Source organism: Chelon labrosus (genome assembly GCF_963514085.1).
Source record: "Chelon labrosus genome assembly, chromosome: 24".
NCBI classification, from domain to species: domain Eukaryota; kingdom Metazoa; phylum Chordata; class Actinopteri; order Mugiliformes; family Mugilidae; genus Chelon; species Chelon labrosus.
This window is the reverse complement of record NC_140357.1, coordinates 1,422,496-1,442,211: the sequence shown is the minus strand read 5'-3', so window position 1 is coordinate 1,442,211 and position 19,716 is coordinate 1,422,496. Positions and strand designations below refer to the sequence as shown.

General features: G+C 43.0%; 1 protein-coding gene across 1 annotated transcript; it reads left to right on the top strand.

Moving 5' to 3' along the window:
* The first annotated feature begins 2,024 nt into the window (after window positions 1-2,024).
* Window positions 2,025-12,300, top strand: gyg2 (glycogenin 2). The gene is made up of 8 exons (XM_084574750.1): window positions 2,025-2,158; window positions 2,271-2,445; window positions 4,760-4,922; window positions 5,169-5,295; window positions 6,251-6,437; window positions 8,282-8,398; window positions 10,674-10,880; window positions 11,569-12,300. Exons 1-8 carry the CDS (start codon window positions 2,064-2,066, stop codon window positions 11,692-11,694), a joined length of 1,197 nt encoding a protein of 398 aa, XP_084430876.1. The 5' UTR covers window positions 2,025-2,063; the 3' UTR covers window positions 11,695-12,300.
* The last annotated feature ends 7,416 nt before the right edge of the window (window positions 12,301-19,716 follow it).

Sequence of the window (19,716 nt, the reverse complement as noted above, 5' to 3'; positions counted from 1 at the left end):
CCCTTTTCATCCCATCTCCTTCACCCTTTTTCATCCCATTTCCTCAACCCCTTTTCATCCCATCTCCTTGACCCCTTTTCATCCCTTCTCCTTGACCCCTTTTCATCCCTTCCCCTCGACACTTTTTCATCTCATTCCCTCGACCCTTTTTCATCCCCTTTCATCCCATACCCTTTCACCTTTCTCATTCCCCCATCCATTTGTCTCACGACCTGTCTACCAATAAACATATTTACATAAATTAAGGCGTGGTCTTTGTTAAGTGAAAAAAAAAAGCAAGTTGCTGGTGGTAAGAAATAAAGTGAATGGCAGAGCTCCTAAAGGAACATATCCTTTATTTCACTTTAATGGAACATAGAAACCAGCTCGACCGTGCAAATGGTTATTGCCATGACTAGTAGATAGTGAAAGTTACCAAACTGTATGAATGTAGGGGCAGGAGCAGCAGAGGGGCAGGAGGGCAGGTTGTGAAGGCCGAGTCTGTTGCACAACACGCGGCAAACATCCCGCTTCATTGGCTGAACGAACCAGTTGAGCAAAGAGACGAGCTAAAAGAAACGGCCGGCCCTCTCTTTCGCTCTTTACTCTGCCTTTAAAAAAAAGAATGAGTCGTGACCTCACGGTGAAGCGTCAGATATCTTGTCCTCTCAGTATTTAGGAACAGTTCCAGTACCAGCTGCTGCAAAGATGCAACTGTCATCTATGCCCTCGTGATTATTTCTTCATGTAAGACTGCATGAGAGGACTCCTACATACGTGTATTGCCGATATCTTTTGTGGATACGTAGAGCTGAAAGCTGAAGATTTAAGACCTCGGAAATGTCAGGTATGTGACTTTACTTCATATAAATTACATAGATTTAACAATGTAAGGTTTAATAGTGGATTTTACTCCTCAGAACTGTGAAGTAAAATGTGATTCAGTCGGCTAGTCGACCTTTTCTGCACAGGCCAAATTCAACAAATAGAAGACACGCTTCCCAAAATTGCCCTGCAGTTAGACTGCTGAACCCTGCAAACGTAATTGTCTCTCTGGCTTTCCCTTTCTAGTTGTTGACTTGAACACAACACACTGCTGTAACCCAGTTTGACTTGAAATCAGAATAGATTCCCTGTTCCTCTACACTCTGCTGTTACAGTGTGCCAGCTGAAATTTAACACCTCACGCAGACAAAAGGTTACATGCCTCTGCATTTGACTGCAGGCCAGACAAATAAAAAAACTTTGACAAAACCTTTCACGGCTGGACATTTAATGCTCCACATAAAAAAAAAAAATAGGTTCTACGACCACGGCAAAAACCATAATGGAAATAAATCAATTGAGACCATTAGTGGCCTTTTACTGTATGTGACTGCTTATTTATAGATGGAGTCTCGTGGAGGACAGAATACTTGGTTAGGGTATGAAGATTCTTAGATCCAAATTGAAACTGGAGACCACTTTTCTTTATACCAGAAAATGCTAATTGTAATTCAGCTAAGTTAAACTTTGGACCCAAGAAATGCTGCTGTGGATCAGGCTTGTTCCAGAGCATCCCACTGATACTTGATCAGTTTGGGATCTAGTGAATTTGGAGGCCAGGTCAACACCTTGTGCTGCTCTTCATGTTTTTGCTATGGGGTGTTGGTGCCTGGTCTGGTTTAGGTGGGTGCTACATGTCTAAGTAACATGCACACAAATGCCAGGATCAAAAGTTTCCCAGCAGAACATTGGATTGTCACAACATGGTCAATGTTATTCACTTCTCCTGTCAGTGGTTTTAATGTTGAGGCTGTTGAGGACTTGCAGTGTATTTGGTAACATGGTAAATTTGCAATATGTGCATACAGTTGGCATGATATGTATTAGGGTACTGATGTACAGATGAACGTCATCCATGTCAAACTTGCCAGTGCTTACCATTTGTGGCGCCACCCAAATGCAACCAAAACCAATTCAACATCGTTATAATAAACATAAACGTAAAAGAGACAACGTACCATAAAGCAGTCTGATCCTTTCGTCTCTTCGTTACAGCCGGTGAGGCCTTTGTGACTCTGGCCACCACGGACTCCTACTGCATGGGGGCCACAGTGGTGGGCAGAAGTTTGCGGCGGCACGGGACGACTCGCCAGATCGTCGTCATGGTCACGCCAAACATCTCTGAGCAGTCGAGGTGGGAGATGGAGCCTGTTTCTTTAACACTCGAGAGCTCTCCTGAAAATAAACTGTGGTGAAACCATGTATTGACATGACATTTTTATTTTTTTTTCTGAACGCTCCAACAGGCTGGCCCTTGAGAATGTGTTCGACGAGGTTATCACGGTGGACACTATGAACAGTGGGGACGACCTCCACCTTTCTTTGCTGGGGCGCCCTGAACTCGGCATCACCTTCACTAAGATCCACTGCTGGACTCTGACTCAGTACAGCAAATGCGTCTTCCTGGATGCAGACACACTCGTGAGTCCACTCACGACAACATGTGCCCACACCTAAAATGGGAAATTTTGCACAGTTGCTGTCAGCACTTTGGTTTGTCAATGTGCCCATACTGTGATGGCCTGTGATGCCAGATAGATTTCATATGGGCGGCCGGGATGACTTTGAGGTGGGGCATAAAGACGTAGAGCTATACAGAGGTTAGGTTACGTTGCTTGCTGGTGAATCTAAAATAAGCTCCTTATTGTGAAATAGGCACAGTACCTTGAGAAACTACTCAAATCCTGTCAAACACACTGGAGCTGTTGCTGCTCCTTCCCATAAAAAGCAAGGGGTTTCTTTACCGACATTAAGGATCTATTTTTCAAGTGAGTCCAGGCCACAGCAAATACTAAATACAGTTACATAATGACACAGTTAAAAAGACTATAGGCAAAAAATAAAAAATGAAATTTCCAAGCAGATTATAAACAACAAGTGCATAACGTGGGGTCGGCCAAAACTACTATCAGTTTGGGTTTTAAAGCGCTCATTGAAATGAACTCCATTCCATTCATTCTGCAATATATTTCTATGCCAAATCTGCAGAGTGGACAAAAGCTCTTTTACCTAATGCGGTATGTGCAAATAGATCTCCATAACACAGATAAAAAAGTCACAGCATAAACCTGCTTTTTTTGCAATAAAAGAAAAACACAACTTGTTTCGATCATAAAAACACAGTTTTAGTCTCAGTTTCTTGAAAGTGAGGCAGTCATCAATCAAGACACCCAGGTATTTATACATGTGAACCATCTCTGCTTCATTTCCTTTGAGAGTGATCACTGAGGGGATCATTTCTGGCTGCTAAATTAGCACCTGACACATTTAGACCCAGATCTTTGATATAAATAATGAATAAGAGGGGACCTAATACAGAACCCTGTGGCACTCCATTGTGAACAGTAACAAATTAACAAATTCAGAACACAGACCATCAGATTTAATATACTGAGTCCTATTACTGAGGTCATTTGTCAGACAAGCAAGAGTCCCGATTGACAGAGTCCAAGTTTTAAAATATCATGGTCAACAGTGTCAGATGCTTTCGACAAATCAGTTTAAAAAAAGTGATGCACAATGTTGTTCCTTGTCCACGAATTGAGTTGATGCTCACTGGGAAAACACACCATATCTCTGTAGGGTTCTGCATGGGCACATTTCCAAATTTCCAAGCACACAGCGGCTTGGATCCCTCTTCAAACGAGGCACATAGTAGTTGCACAAATCACCCCCCATTCTGGATCAACGGTCAAACCGTATCCGTATCAATACGTATTCATCTGTGTAGTCAGCGCAAACATGTTCTCACGTGAGCTGGAACAGGCACGTTTTGAAGTCCGAGCCGAGTAAATACGGGGTCCCGGGGTCATACTCGAGCGCATACCTGTGCACGCACGTGACGTCTGGGCAAGCCTCTACGTTAACAAGACCTCTCATCTGCTTTATTGATTAAAAAAGTCCAAGTGTTTGTGCACCTTGTAACCAAAGGAGGTTGTGGAGATACCGTTGTATGCAAACATTTGGGCAAATTTTCGTTCTTCAAAATTTTATTTACATCTTTTTCAGTGATTCAGAATTCAGGTCGGGGCTTCTCTAAAAGCTTCAGTTTGTGTTTCATGAAAGCTGTGGTTGAAATCAATAGCTAAAACATTTGCATAATGGATTCCCCTCTCTTCCAGTATCTAGAGAAAAGTACAGTGGAAGATATAAAGAAAAGAACCCACTGAAGAAGCCATTGAAAAAAAAATAGATATATTTAAAAATAGATTTTTTGTGTGTCTGATGGTGCAAACCATGGACTGTAAAAAAAAGATGGATGGCGGAACAGTTCCTCAAAAGTGATGCCAAAGCAAGTAGAGCTCCCCCTGGTGGCTGGCTGTGGTATAGGTCATAAGCGCCGCGTCCTCCATTGTAGTGGATGGGACAAATTAAAATGCACTAAAATAAATTGAAATACATTCAAGGATACTTTCTCTCATATTAGATAGTTTTCATTATGCTGATGCACGTGTCCATTTTTCTTATAATTTTTGATTTATCTGTTATTTGACGCTACAGAAACACGATGTGACCTCACGACCAGCTAAAAACTGAAAATTATGTGACACATACAAATATTAGGTAGTGTATATAAATATCAAAAAAATACACTAATGTGGGAAGAAGTTATGCGTATTTTTAGATAACACTCAATCTTTTTAATGATTTAATGATTGGCTTAAATCGATTAAACTCACATCCTGCAGCACAGAGTTCAGATGGATCACATTCTTGGTCGTCTCTTCCCTCTCAGGTGCTGTGTAACGTGGACGCGCTGTTCGAGAGAGACGAGCTGTCGGCAGCTCCTGACCCCGGCTGGCCCGACTGCTTCAACTCTGGCGTGTTTGTCTTCAGGCCGTCCCTCGACACGTACGGCAGGCTCCTGGATCACGCCCTGCAGCACGGCAGCTTCGATGGTAAGGCATGACTATGCATGTGAGGGATCAAGCTAACAAGCGCAGAAGCACATGTGAAAAACAATAGAGGATGACCAGAGCGTTTCAAGTTATCGCGTTATAAGATAAGAAACACACTAGCATGCCGCACAGGACAAGTACAAATACCATTCCACAACTTTGTGCCAACGCCAGGAAGTGCTTAATCACCACTTGTGGACTTGTCCATGCATTTTTATCCACCTGTATCATGTCCATTGCTCTTAGGAGGAGACCAGGGCCTTTTGAACTCTTTCTTCAGTGGCTGGTCGGTGGAAGACATCAGCAAACACTTGCCGTTTGTCTACAACCTCAGTGCCAGCTCAGTCTACAGCTACCTCCCCGCTTTCCAAAGGTGAGTGTGTCCGAACGGCTTGCGTCTCTTTCCCTTTCTACTCAATCCGGGGATGAGCGCATCCAAACTGTGCTTGCGCAGCATTGTCTTTGTGGTTTCCAGTTAAACACAGTTTTGGGTCACAAAGTTGTGAAGTTGACATACTTGGTGTACCTGGCAAGATGAGTGCCCATGGAGCAAATTGGGGGTTAGGTGTTTGCTCAAGGCACCTCAGCCATGTGGACCTTCGGCTCCAAAGCTGCCTTATCTAATCATTCATTCATTATCTATTACCACTTATGCAGGCGGCTGGAGTCTATCCCAGCTGTCACTGGGCGAGGGGTAGGGTACACCCTGGACAGGTCGCCAGTCTATCACAGCACTAACACAAAGACACAAACTTCACACTCCATGCACACCTAGGGACAATTTAGTATCGCCCATTAACCTGGCATGCATGTCTTTGGACTGTCAGAGGAAGCCAGAGTACCTGGAGAAAACCCTCAAAGGCACAGGGAGAACATGCAAATTCTGCACAGAAAGCTACGGCAAACGGCTCTTCTCGTTCGCTGCAAAGAATTGGCCCCTTTGAGCCGGCTCGTTCGCGTACGACACATCACTATCTCAAGGATAGAAGGAGAAGGTTAATTGCAAGTGTCAAAAACAAAGAACCTGAAAACTAGTTGTTCGACTGGGATATCTGACACATATTTGTTTTTCCTTTTCGTTAGAAACACTGTGTATATAAATATATAAGAAATAATGAATTGAATACATTTTATGGTAAGTCTGAAAGACAACACAGTGTTCACTGAACTAAATCAAACTGCACTAGAGCAGAGAACAAAAGGATTGCATTAATTGACAGCACTTCACTGAATAAATAAATAGAGTCGAGGAAGCCTGCGTTGTAGCAGAGTGTGCAGTGACATACTGATGTGGCGAACAAGCTGTAGTTACAGTTTTATTCCTGCAGGTTTGGCCACGATGCGAAGATCGTCCACTTCCTGGGACCATCTAAACCCTGGAGCTCACAGAGAGACGACAGCCTCACGCACACCATGCAACAGTTTGTGTCTCTGTGGTGGAAGGAATACCTCAGTCACGCGACATCCTCAGCTCCAGTGGCTCAGTCCAGTCATAGCCAGGACAATCACCAACAGGTATAAAGATTTGTGCATTCAGTCTTCGGGAAGATACTGCTACCATGCTACAAAAGTCAGAAAAATCATGTTGAGGTTTCTGCTGCTAATTAGTATCAATTGCGACAGCAGGGTCCTGGAAATGGATCTTCTGGATGGAATGCAAGTAGAGTTGTGACTTTCTCGAACGAACCGAATCTATTGAACAGCTCTTTAAAACTAACAATTAGTATGAATGATTCTGATCCGAATCTTACCCTATCATTCCAGCCAGTGAATATTTCCCTGGATAAAATGAGTTGCCCCCAGGCCGGCCTCTTAAAACAAAATGAAATATATAAAAAATGAGCCAGTCTTTTGAACGGCTCTTTAAGAGGAACAGGTCCACAAGATCCGTCTCCCCTCAAAGAGCCGTAAATCCCATCTTTAAATGCAACCTACAGTTTTTTTCACTGTGATAAATCAATATGTCCACCACTGAATATGGTACATTATTCTTAAACTCTGTGTCTAAATCTCCTTAGTGTGATAATTTTGACATTCGAGCTGTTTTTTAAAGTTATTGTTTCATCAAAGTAGGCTCTTTACATGCTACTTCAAAGAGTTGGATAACTTCTCAACAGTAAGAGCAAGGGGCTGCACTGACTGCAGAGGGCACTGCTTTTTATTCATTCATCACACACCCTCCTAAATACAATTTACAGTTTGCATTCATTCGTGTTTACTTGCAAATGCAAGGGAAACACTCGCTTCTGCCAATCTCTGGCAATGCTCTGCAGAAATGCTACACAAGGACACAGGGACACTGCGCTAGGTCGCTGATTAGAACAAACAACTGCTGTCCACAACGGTACGTTCAGATGACAGAGGGCCAGAAGGCCCTCAATTGGCCTTTTTGTATAACAGGTTAAATCAGTTTAAACATAGGTGCGGTAGCTGGTGCAAGGGGCAGTGCCAAAGTGAGATGATAGGGGTTGTGCATGACCTAATCAACTTTTCTTGGCCAAGACCCCAAATAGTGGAACAGTATTTGAAGAAATAGGGTTTTTGCATTAATATTTCAATTTTTTTTCTATTTAGTGCTACCTTTTTGTTTTGCCTGTGAAGCTGATCTCAGCGCACTCATCCTTCGCAGACACCTCTTGAGTCTATTAGTGTTGTGAAGTTCCTAAACGAACTGAATCTACTGACAGGCTCTTTGAAACGAACGATAGGAACTGAGTTGCAGTTGCGAGATGTTTTTTTTTTTCTTTCTTGCTGATACCCCACCAATAAAATATATATCGGTGTGATGTCTTACCCTATCATTGCTCCCAGTGACCATCTTAAAAATAAAGAAATATCAAAATGAGTCAGTCTTTTTAACGGCTCCTCGAGAGGAACAGATCCTCAAGATCCGACTCCCTTCGAAGAGCTGTAAATCCAATCTCTAAAATCAATGATGTATTTATAATTAGATGGGATGCACCATTTGTCCGGACTTGCCTGAACTTGTGCTCGGCTATTTGCAACCCTTTCCAGCAGTGGCCCTTGAGTCATCTGGTGTGATTAAGTACCTGTTGCCTACTTGTGTCTCTTCCTCGCCTGCTCTGCTTCGTGGCCTGAGGAAAGGAAGTGAGAAACTCACAATATACAAACGGGGAATTGAGAAGTGGAGAAGGTTTTCACTCTAACCACTCCACAGCGCTTTTCACTAATGGCTTCCCCCTCTTAGAGGAAGGCAGGCTAATCTGTCACATTAGCTGCTGCAGAATTGGCTGGAGCATAAATGCAAATTGGCAGCCAAACAAGACGCCAGGACGGATGCCCGAGCCTGGTCTTGGTCGATGTCCCCACCACTTACCACCCTCCCCTTTGTTCTGCAGATCCAAGAACGAGAACCCAGGACGCCTTTTAGAGAAAACTTGGACAGCTCCAGTTCACTGCTGCCACATTTTTCTCCCCCCTCTGAGAGTCTTCCGTCACAGTGTGAAGTAAAGCCGGTAAGCTGATACTGTAGCTACAATATGCAAAGAATGCAATAGCACCTGATGTGATCGCATCACAAGCTCATTTTTGATTTCAAGCTTGTAAACTTCCCTCTCCTTTCAAGGTCCAGTCAGTAAAAGGGCCCATGACTTTCATTGACCTCTGATGAGTTATTTCCATTGCCCTCTCTGTACTCTGAGCCTGTCATAGCTAAAGTTAACCCTCCTGTTATGTTCGTTTCTCAGGAACAGGTCAGTTTGACCTGGGGCATGTTTAATTACCTGAAAGTGTCAGAAACCAAAAAAATCCCAAGATATCCTATTGTTAATTCCGTTTCAATCAAAATTTTGTGCAGTGGTGTTATGTATCTCTCAGAGATCATAGCTCAGTGGGGATAAATCATTAATTTTTCATAAAAAAAAAATTTTCACTTCTGAAAACACTGAAAATCAAGACAAATGAGTGTCACGCGAGTCACTGCCAACCCAGTGGGCCCTGACGCTTTTGCCTGACGCATATTTGGAGATGAAGACCATTGTCAAAAAATTTCGTAAGCGTGAACGTCTTGCTCGGAGGTGGTCTACACCTTCAGACACGTCCTCCTCTATTTCACTGTCATGATCAAAAATGAGTTCCAGAGCCACCAGGGCCGTCACCCGCTTACTTCTGCTGCTCATTTTTTTTAAAGCCCTGACAGAGAGTATATCATAAGTAGCTGCACTCAACGAGCACTTTATTAGGAAGACCTGTTCAGCTGTTTATTTATGCGATTAAGCAATCATAAATCCTTGCAAAACTGAAACGCATAAAAGGGGAAGTTCATGTGTTTTGACTGTGGTGTAATTGTTGGGTGACAGATGAGCAAAAAAACACCTGCTACTGACAGAAATGGTTTGTTGATGACGGACGTCAGCTGAAAGTGGTCAGGGCGGCTGGAGTGGTCAGTCTGCGATGACTCAAAAACACTGTTTACAACTGAGTGAAGAGCATCAGCAAAATGCCATGTCCTTGAGACGGATGATCTGCGGAGCTAAAATAAATGTCTGGTTCCTCTCCTGACAGCCGAGAACAGATATCTGACAATGCATTGTGCAAACCCAGACAGTTGAAGACTTTCAAAAGTCTGAGTTGCTGCTGCTGGGATCATTTTAGGCTGCCATAGGCACAACATTTCATATACAGCGCGCACTGGGCTGGCTTCCAGGTTAAGAAAAAGCGTACTTACCGCAGGGTAATGTGCCGTGTCGCAAAATAAAAGGCACCATAAAGTGGTTTCGTGATCTTGGCAGTCAGCTCAGTGGACTTCAGCGTCCTCCGCAGTCACCAGATCAGCATCCAGCTGATGGACCAACATTCGGGGGTGTTGCGGAGTGGGAGATTGGGGGCATGACAGCTGTGGAGACAAGACATGATGACACAAAAACAATTCAGGAACAAATTAATAAACAAGAAAACCAGTGCAAGGTGTTGACCTGGCCTCCAAATTCACTAGATCCCAAACTGATCAAGTATCTGTGGGATGATCCACAGAGGCCCCTCCCCTCAACCTGGATGGAAGGCCCCCACTAACAACATTCTGTTGCCAGACACCACAGGACACCCTCAGAAGGCCTATGTCTAGTCTCTGATTACTGTTTTGGAGGCACAAGGGAGACCAGCACAATATTAGGAACGTGGTCATAATGTTATGCCTGATTGGTGTATATTTAGATGACAAGATAAAGACCAGTTTCATCGCTGCACCTGCACACAGATCCACTCAAATAATGGGAGACTATAAATGTGCAGAAACAAATTTAAGTGCATAAAGTCACACTATCTCTATGAAGCGAAGTAAGTAGTCATTAGAGATATTTCCTAATCAATCCATTCATTAACTTAATGAATCACCTTATTAATACAGCTGCTTTTGTTTATAATACATCACGGTGATTATTGCGTTGGGTTATTAGGCAGCCCGAGCGCCTCTTGTTAGTTCCAGCAGATGAGGCTGTTCATTTATTATGAGTATTTCCGCTTGACTGCTTTTGACTCCGGCAGGGGGAAAAAAACAAAAAAACACAGAGCCCATTATCTGCCACAGTCCTCCGAGCTTCTCGTTGCATTTCTGTCGTTCGTTTAATTCATTTCAACCTGATGCATTGTGTTTATACAAGCTTGTAAGATTAGCCTGAACAGACGCCCCTCTGGTACGACAGTTGCACATGCACTGGAGTTGCCAGACTCTCATGTCACGTTGCAGTAGCTACTGTAGTACACTGATGAGTAATACAACTGCGGTGTTTGCAGTGTTCCCACACAGACAGCACGCCGGTGGAGGAAGAGTCGAGATCGTCCGAGAGCATAAAGGTCAAGGACTCCCCTTTGGGAGCAGAAGGAGTTCAGGACGGCAGTGGCACAGCAGAGGCCGACACTCATCCTGTATGTAAACCGTTTCCTCTTGAGTCTTTCTATATTCATATTTCCATACTGCTGCATAGCATGCATTGCAACTCAGTAGAGATGGGAATTTGCACCTCATAAGAGGGAGGTGAATCTTTTTGCCAACCTTAAAGGGGAACTACTGTTTTTTACAACTTGAAACTTATTTTTGGCATAAAATACGATCGTTTACTCACCCATATAACTTTTGTGTAATTTGTATTGGTTCAGGAGATAATTAGATCAGTATATATCCATATAGTGGGAGTGAATGGGGCACCGAAATGCAGCCTCTAAATAACGCATTATCTGCCAGGAAACTCGTTCATTTCACCAATATTTTGTTATCATACGCTAGTGCTATTCCCTGCTGAGTCCAGAGTTAGCTGTGATCATCATCCGGGGTCTGTAGATTGACCTACAGACCCCGGATGAAACGAAACGATTGTATTTTATGCCAGAAATAAGGTCCAGGTGGTAAAAAACAGTAGTTCCCCTTTAAAAAACACATTATGTATGTGATACACACACACGCACAAAAAACAAATGAATTGGCCAGAGGATTTCTTCATTTACCAGTCTCTTTGGCCGGAGAGTCAAAATTAAATTTCCCCATGCTAAGACACTCATCGTGTTTGTGTATAAAGATGAGAGGTTGGAACATGGACTCTAAATCACACCTTAATGGGGAAGCGGATATTCTTCAGCCTTTGAAGACTGATTGATTTTTTTTTGTTTTCACTCTCCTACTTCTTCGTGGCAGAGGGCTGAGGATATAGAGACAGAGCAGCGGGAGCATCGCAGGATGTGGGAGGTTGGACAGGCCGACTATCTCGGCAGAGACTCCTTCCAAAACATCCAGAGGATGCTGGACCGGTTCCTGGATTAGATCTCCGTCGCCTAACGAAACAAATCCATCCTCAAATTTAAAGGCCAGTGTCTTGAAGTTTGATGAGTTATGCATCTTAATATTTATTATTTTTAAAGCCCTAAAATTGGACTGAAACCAATACATGTACTGCCACTACTTTTCAGTGGGATTGTCTGACGCTCTATTGCATAGTGTTGCCACATGGCTACTTGATGTTGATGTTATTGAAAGGCAGTAAAATAAAATCCATGTTTTTACAGTTTTATTGTGAAAATGGGTCTTTTACTTTGAAAGTATTGCTTATCCAGGAAGTCCTTTTGCGCTCTCCTCTTTCATGGATATATGGCACCATATGGCATGAAAGATGGATGATGGAACAGCTCCTCTAAAGCAAAGCCAAAGTAAGTAGAGCGTCCCCTGGTGGCTGGCTGCAGTATAGGTCATAAACTCCACCATAACACGGTTCTGCGAGGCTCCACTCTCCATACGCTGGCGCTGCCCGTGTCCCCGGGAAACTATCGCCAGTTTATCCAATGGAAGGAACTGGGGACGTGTGGTACATATTTATATACAGTCTATGTATGGCACTGTATAAGTGATGATCTAAGGTCCCTATAAATGGTGTTATTGTGGATTAACTTTAAATTTGTATTATTTGGAGCCATTGTAAAGTATAATATATTATATCTAATATATATATATATTTTTTTTAGAATTTGTTTGCTTGACGCATAGAAAGCCAGACTTCAATAGCGCAAAAAAAGTCTCTACCACAGCCCGGTTTATCATAGAACGGAAATCCTCCAGAGTTGTGATACAGACATTTCTGGAGACGCCCAGACGCGTATCTCGTGGCCTCAAATCCCACTCTGAGCAACAGAGGCATTCCTCCTCTGTTGTCATAGGCGAACACTGTCCACGAGAACACCACCAGTTACTATCTATTCGTGGATGTGCAGCGGTTTGTTGTTCTTTGGCCAGCTGTTCCTCTCTCTGCCTCTGCATCCTCCTTTAAGGGAGTTCCTCATCCGTATACTCTGGCTCAAAACGGTAAGGACGTCCATCATAAACAAAGTCGTCATCCACAACCTCAGAATCGGAAAAATATTCAGCCAAAACTAGCAGTAGCAAATTACAGGTAAACAAGCCGACCATCGCAGGTGCACGCCGTGCCCAGAGATGACATCATCCAGGTCAGAGGTTAGTAGGCCAATCCACAGACCCTGGATGATGATAACGGGTAACTCCGGACTCAACGGGGAATAGCACTAGCGTATCATAACAAAACATTGGTGAAATGGACGGGTTTCGCAGCAGATAATGCGTTATTTAGAGGCTGCGTTTCGGTGCCCCATTCACTTCCACTATATGGATATACGCAGCGCTCTACTGGAGCTAAATAATTCCCCTTTAGGTGATAAAAACACAGCCATAATTCATGGCTTATATTCTATTCTACTAATAGACGCATTAACAGTATATATATATACACTACTGTCAGTACGCCGAGTTAATTATAAAATTGTCAAAACCAAAACCATTCTCGACCAAAAAATCGTTAGCACTTCCTTAAGACTACTAGTGCCTGGTGTTTTTTCATTTTCTCTCTCTCTGACTTGCTACTCTGCCCGAGGCTCTCAGCTCCAAGCTCAATGGATCCTATGGAATAAATAAATATTTAACACACTCATTTCTAAAACACCTTTTCTCTGTAGTGTTTTTTATATATATAGCTGAAATGGAGGCAGCCTGCAGAGAATTATTTCATTTCATTTTCAACAGGAAAAATTTACATAGTCTTTCGTTATGTTGTAGAAAAAATGTAGAAAATATACTAATACTAATATTAGATTAGTAACTCAAAAGCCACCTTTTGCTTTGATAAAAGCTTTGCACGCCTTACATTCTCTCAACAAGCTTCAGGGCCCTTTCTATCCATCTTGAACGAGTGCCTGCATCTGCTGATCATATGCTCTGTGGACCAGCTCCTCCAAACCAATCGATCTCATCTGGGTTTAGTGCTTGTGGTCGCCAGATCATCTGAGACATCACCCTGCTGGAGAGGAACCGAATGAGTGAGGCACATGGTGGGGCTAGATGTCGGGAAGCTGCGTCTCCTTATTCCTGAAAGATGGAAGAGAAAGAAAAGAGAAGGATGTGAAGGCTGGGAGGAAGAGGGTTCAGACACACCTTTTATAGGTTAGCACGAGAAAATAGAAAGGTGTGGTCTTGCTTCTGAACTGAAGTTATGATTATTTAATTTTCTTTTACAGTACGTTTGAATGTACTTTACAGCAGGGACCCTCATACAAGCCAGTTTCGTCACAGTTTAAGATTGTGTGTTGTGTTTTCCAGCAGGGGGCACTGTTGCTCTTCTTCCAGAAATCTTTCCAACATCACTTCACAGAAGAAGCAGGGAACACAGATTAACAGATGTCTGACTGCAGTCAACAGAATGCTGTGTGATCCTTATCCAATGGGTACATGGTGCATGTAATTTTCCAAAGGCATTGCTCCAATAATGTTGTGTTACAGTGATGGAAGATAGTGTGCTGAATATATAAAAAAAAAAAAAACACACATGGCAGGAGGTGGTCTTGGATTGTCAGTGAAAAGGCCCCAGGATGAATCCTTTGACAGACAACCTGGCACGTCTCTGCTCTCGGCGGATCATTTCCTGCTTGCTAGTTTACTATGATCGCCTCATTCATTAATCTCTAAAAGGCTAAAGGAATGATAGATCGGTCCCCGGGGGTGCCACGATTCCTGAAACGACGCTGTTAATTGCAAGTTCTAACTCAGGTTAACTAACAAATGAAGGCATGGTGATGTCTTTATTCCAGGTGCTTTCCTTTGCTTTGGGCGGTCTGCAGATTTTTATTGTCTCAAGCAGACAGCAGCTGGGTTGACTGTTGATATCCGTCAGACTGAATGTGTATAAATCTGGGAAATCAGCTCCCGTAATGAATATGCGGCAGACGAGTCTAATCTTGCATTCATGCTGTGTGTGATTTTAAAGCAAATACGACCTGACAACTCTGAAAAGTCATTCATGTCAGCCTCCTAGTAGTAATTGCAAGTAAGGGTTGGCAGAGTGTGTCCACACATGCAACAAATAGAGGTTTTAATCAACCAGTGCAGCAGTCTGAGATTAAAAGATGTGTATAATAGAATTTAAAATAGTAAAAAACTGAGATGGGATTTGAGGCTCTTTGAAGGGAGCCAGATCTTACGGAACTGTTCCTTTCAAAGAGCCGTTTAAAAGACTGGCTCGTTTTGATATTTATTTATTCTGAAGTTGGCTGCCTGTGAAGGCAGTGTGGACAACTCAGATGACGTCACAGCACAATAAGCACAGCACACAACCGCAACTCGGTTCCCATTGTTTGCTTTACTTTAAAGAGTCGGTCAGTAGATTCGGTTCGTTTGCAAATGTCACATCTCCAGTTAAAAAAAACTAACTGTCAAACAAAGTCTGAATTTGGATGGAGCATATCAACACTCCATACTGATACTGTGGGGTACATGGACTTAATATAAAATGAGCTATCTGCATTGACCCTAATTTCCTTTAACTAACTGGCTCAATCATTATAAAACACTGGAAACCCATTCCATCAAGGAATGTCAGTTATGTCCATATGCAACCATATTGACATTTGTTCAAATTAACTGATTGTCAAATGTCTGCTGGATCCTAATATTTTTAGATGAATATCCGTTGATAGTGGAAGCAGAGAGTAAAACCTGAGGTTCTGGTTTCAAAATATCCGAGCTATTTCCGAATGCAGCGGAGACTAGCTAATGGAGCAGCCCTGATGAAGGACAACACGATGCTGCAGGCACAAATGAATGAACAAGACTTTGCAGTGCGTGGTCGGTATGTTAATGTGCTCACACTGTTCCCGTAGAGCTATTTGGAAGCTAGAACGTTCACCATGTTCAGGGTCTTAATTTAGTATTTTAGCATTCTAACATTAGCGGATTAGCGGTTTGCTATACAGCTGAGTTCTAACAGAATATCACTGGACAGGTTTGGACACGACAACGGTGCCAGACAAAAAGAAACAACACTAAAGCTATTTCAGTTGATTCATTTATCGCCTGTACCAGATCCCATCAAAATGTGTTAAACTATTTAGCTAAAAATAACATGTCAACCTAATGGCGGCACTAAGAAGAAAAGTCAACCCCTGGAGACCACAAATATCTAAATTTGCAGCAGTTGTTGTGATATTATCAAAGTTGTGGGCTGACAAATCTTAGGTTTTCAGCTACTATTGTAGAGCTGTTGAACAGCTAGACCACTAGTAAACAACACAACTCTCCTAAGTGAAGCTGAACTCCACAAACACTTCCAGGTCCAGACCAACTCAACCTCGAAGAAACAGTCGAAAACGTCTCTGACACCACGCTGACCCCACCGAGAATTTCACAACCCTGACCCAGTCTGTTTGTTTTGACAGCTTTGGACTGACACCTACATGCGCTTCCATGAAATATGCTTTTGTCGGCCACATCAACACAAATATGAAAGAAGACGGGACTGAACGCCACGCTTGGCGAAACTACCGGGAGCCCCGAGCGCTGTTCGGTCTAGTTTGGCGAAGCACCTGAGCTCCATCCCCGCTTTCAACAGAAATGTTTTCCCCTCTGCTGCTTCTATAAATCTGTTTAGATGAAGAAATAGTCCCGATAATGTCCCCACCTGGAACTCTTCTGCGGCGTCTCGATGAGTAAACTATCTTTCTGCTTGATGAAGTGCTTGTGATTCTGGGTTCGTCGTGAATCAGGTCGTGCGCGAGTGTGCAGAGAGAGAGAGAAAAAATATTTGCGGGTGCAGGTGTAGGTTCATGCCAGTCAGACACAGCTGTTGTTTAAGCCACGCTGTGATTGCCTTCAGATCCACGCCGTGCGGAGAAGAGGGAAATGTGATAACTGTCAGAGAATCCTAAGTACCTCCATATGCTTTGGGTTAACTGCTTTGAACCGCCTCCTCTACTCGTCATGTGGGGTAGCCATCTCCTGACTAGTTTGATTCATGCTCAAAGCTGCTCGGGTAATTTCATCAGCCGTCCGACCAGATTCTAGCGACCCACAATTTCTGCGATCGAGGCTAATTGGGGATTGCAAGAGTAATGACAGTCAGCTGTGGAGGGGTGCGCTCCTTTTCGAGGATCCTTGACTGGGAGGAGTCGCTGGGAGGAGCTGGTCCCTTCAGCGGCAGGCTGCCGACTGAAGGCTGGGCCGTGCACCAGACCAGATTCCCACAATTAGGCAAGTAAACACTAAACACAGCAATTCAGTGGACAGATGCACATTTAGGAACATTTGAGGTCAGTTTGCTAGCACTTGACCAAGACTTTCACAACCGGGTATGCTCCTCCTGCGGTCCAGAACTTGTAAATTAGACAATATCCCTGTGAGTCCTATCTAACCCAGACAGAATAAATTAAACGCAATTCAGCAGCATGCTGGCCTGCAGGCATGTTCACATCTGCTTGTAGACTTACACACTAATTTCCAGAATGGGAGATGATCCAAGGGACTAAAGCTTACCAAACAGCTGCTTGAACCCGAGATGGTCCTTAGGAAGGCCTTGTGTCTGACTGAAACAAAGCAGTAGGAAATACTTTCCATTTTCCTACAACATCACAGCATACCTTTAGCTTCCGAGACATATACTTTGTGAATTTGGACTTTAACAGTATTCTGTTTTTAAATGGGGCCTACAAACATAATTTCAAAGAAATGTAAAGCATCATGCAAAGATCATGATAGAGTCGATTCTTCACAAACAGAAGACAGAAGCCGCAACTTCTCCTCAGGCAACACTTCTCTTATCTTTCAGCGGTTCTCAGCACAGAATATGTGTTAAGGGACCCCAGCACGAACAGTCAAACATGAAAACGGGGATTCATGACAACATAATCAGAACCACAGAACTGAAGTAATCCTTGGGCAACATCACTTGAATATGCAATTACAAATATCTGAAGCATAATGAACGCATCAAACGTTGTTTGAAAGTTCCGAGGCGCCATTCGGGTTTCGTATCAGTTTTGCAAGTGTACGAGGAACGTGTTTTTTCGCTTTTGCATTTCTCTGTGCTTGCAACAGTCTAAAGACTAAACAAAAACAGCTTAAGCCTGGGTAGCATTCAAAATCCCTTTTACATTGGCGCTTTGTTAAATGATAAACAGTTTGGCGGCTTTGTGTAATGCAAAAGCAGTCATTCACAGTATGCATTCCAGGGATAATTTAAATTTTTTTTTTCATTTAGACATTAGCCAAAGGAGGCTTTTCTGCAAAGTAATTGAATCTTGAACGCGGGCTACTGTCAGCGGAAGCCCACGGCAACACCATAAACACTATCAGTCTGACACTTCTAATATGCGTGACTCTCAGCTCGACCATAACTTCTGTTTCTCGCATGGGGCATTCACTGACATCAAGGACAAACAAATATGGTCAACAACTACAGCAACAATGTCACCTAATAGAACACAACAGAACTCAGCAATACTGTGCGCTGCAGATATGTATAGTTTATATAAATTGGCGCCACCAATAGCGTTTAATAGCACTTCACAGTGTGTTGTAAGATAGGATAGTGCTTTTTCCATGTGTAGCAGCTGAAGATCTCTGACCAGTCCTCTGCTAACTTTGGCTGATGCCTTATCAGATGAGTGTGCATTGCAGAGGTACATTTGTTGTATTTCAGGAGTGACTTACTTTTTGGGAGTATTCTGCAGGTCACTCAGAATGGGCTTCGTCTCAAGTGAAGTATTTCCACACACCTGAAGAACTGCTGCTGCAATGACCCAATGGGCTCCTCACCTGTCTTCTCGGATGCATCCGTGCTGGTACTGTCAAGGGTCATGGCACAGGACTAAAGTTGGTACAACCCCTAGTGCACACTCTGTGAAACAATGTCATAGCTGGATTTTCTACAGCTTCACATTAAATCTCATGAAACACTTGTGTTGTGAAGAAATCCCAACTGTAAACAATTGCAATTTTTGTCATTTGGTCAGGAAGTTATCCATTTTATCATTAAACAGGTAAAACAAAGAATCTGAATGATCAGCTGTTGGTTAGTAATGTGTCGTTCGCGGACGAGCCGGCTCTAACAGCCGACTCCCTCGGGAAGAGCCGAAACTTTCACCAGGTCTGCTGGCTTCTGGGTTCACTTGTTCATTTAAAGGTTTGATTAAAATGTTAAACAATAGCAACTGTGTATGTTTTTTGTAAAGAAAAAAATGCATAAAAGTAAGACTTTTATGAAAACAGTGAATGAAAAATCGCTTACCAACACACAATCTAAATTGGGCTAAAATAGAAGGCTCAGAGTGACACAAAACGGAGAGCCATTTGGGACCCACAAGAGCCGGCTCTTTTGGCTTGGCTCCTTCAGAAGAGATCTTGGCATGAGTACTCTTGGCATTTAAAAGAGAATGTTTGACGTGAATATACACATACAGCTCGGAAATCAGAAATTCTCGGAGAACCTTCTGCAGCCAGACGGAAAAAAAATAAAAATAAACAGCCACACATTTTTCTTCTGCTTATGTACCGAGGCTGATGACTGATTTACTATGAGCACAGCCGCTCATAAAGACAGCTCAGTGCTCTTGAACACACACGTCAAAAAACGAGAAATCCATAACACATGCATTCAAAAAGCTCAAAGTGCTAAATCTGTGCTTGATGAGAATCTCGTCAACATCACAGCAACCGCAGGGAAAGAAAGAAGTTATCTCAGCACTGTTTTTATTACCAAGGAGTCTCCCTATGCCTACTGTTAACTATGTTCTCATGCACCAAAGAAAGAAGCCTTCTGGTGTAGCAGTCCTTTCAACTTTCAAATTCTGTTTCTCTGTTGCCGAGAAATGAAGGGCCTTGATATTGAAACGTATTGATCGTGCTACAGTGGGACACGAATTCTCTGCAGTCAGAGCTCCCTCACACGGTCTTTGATTTGCCAATCATCATGTAAAAATCTCCAGTCAATGGCAGATCAGAGTGGGACCGCTCACA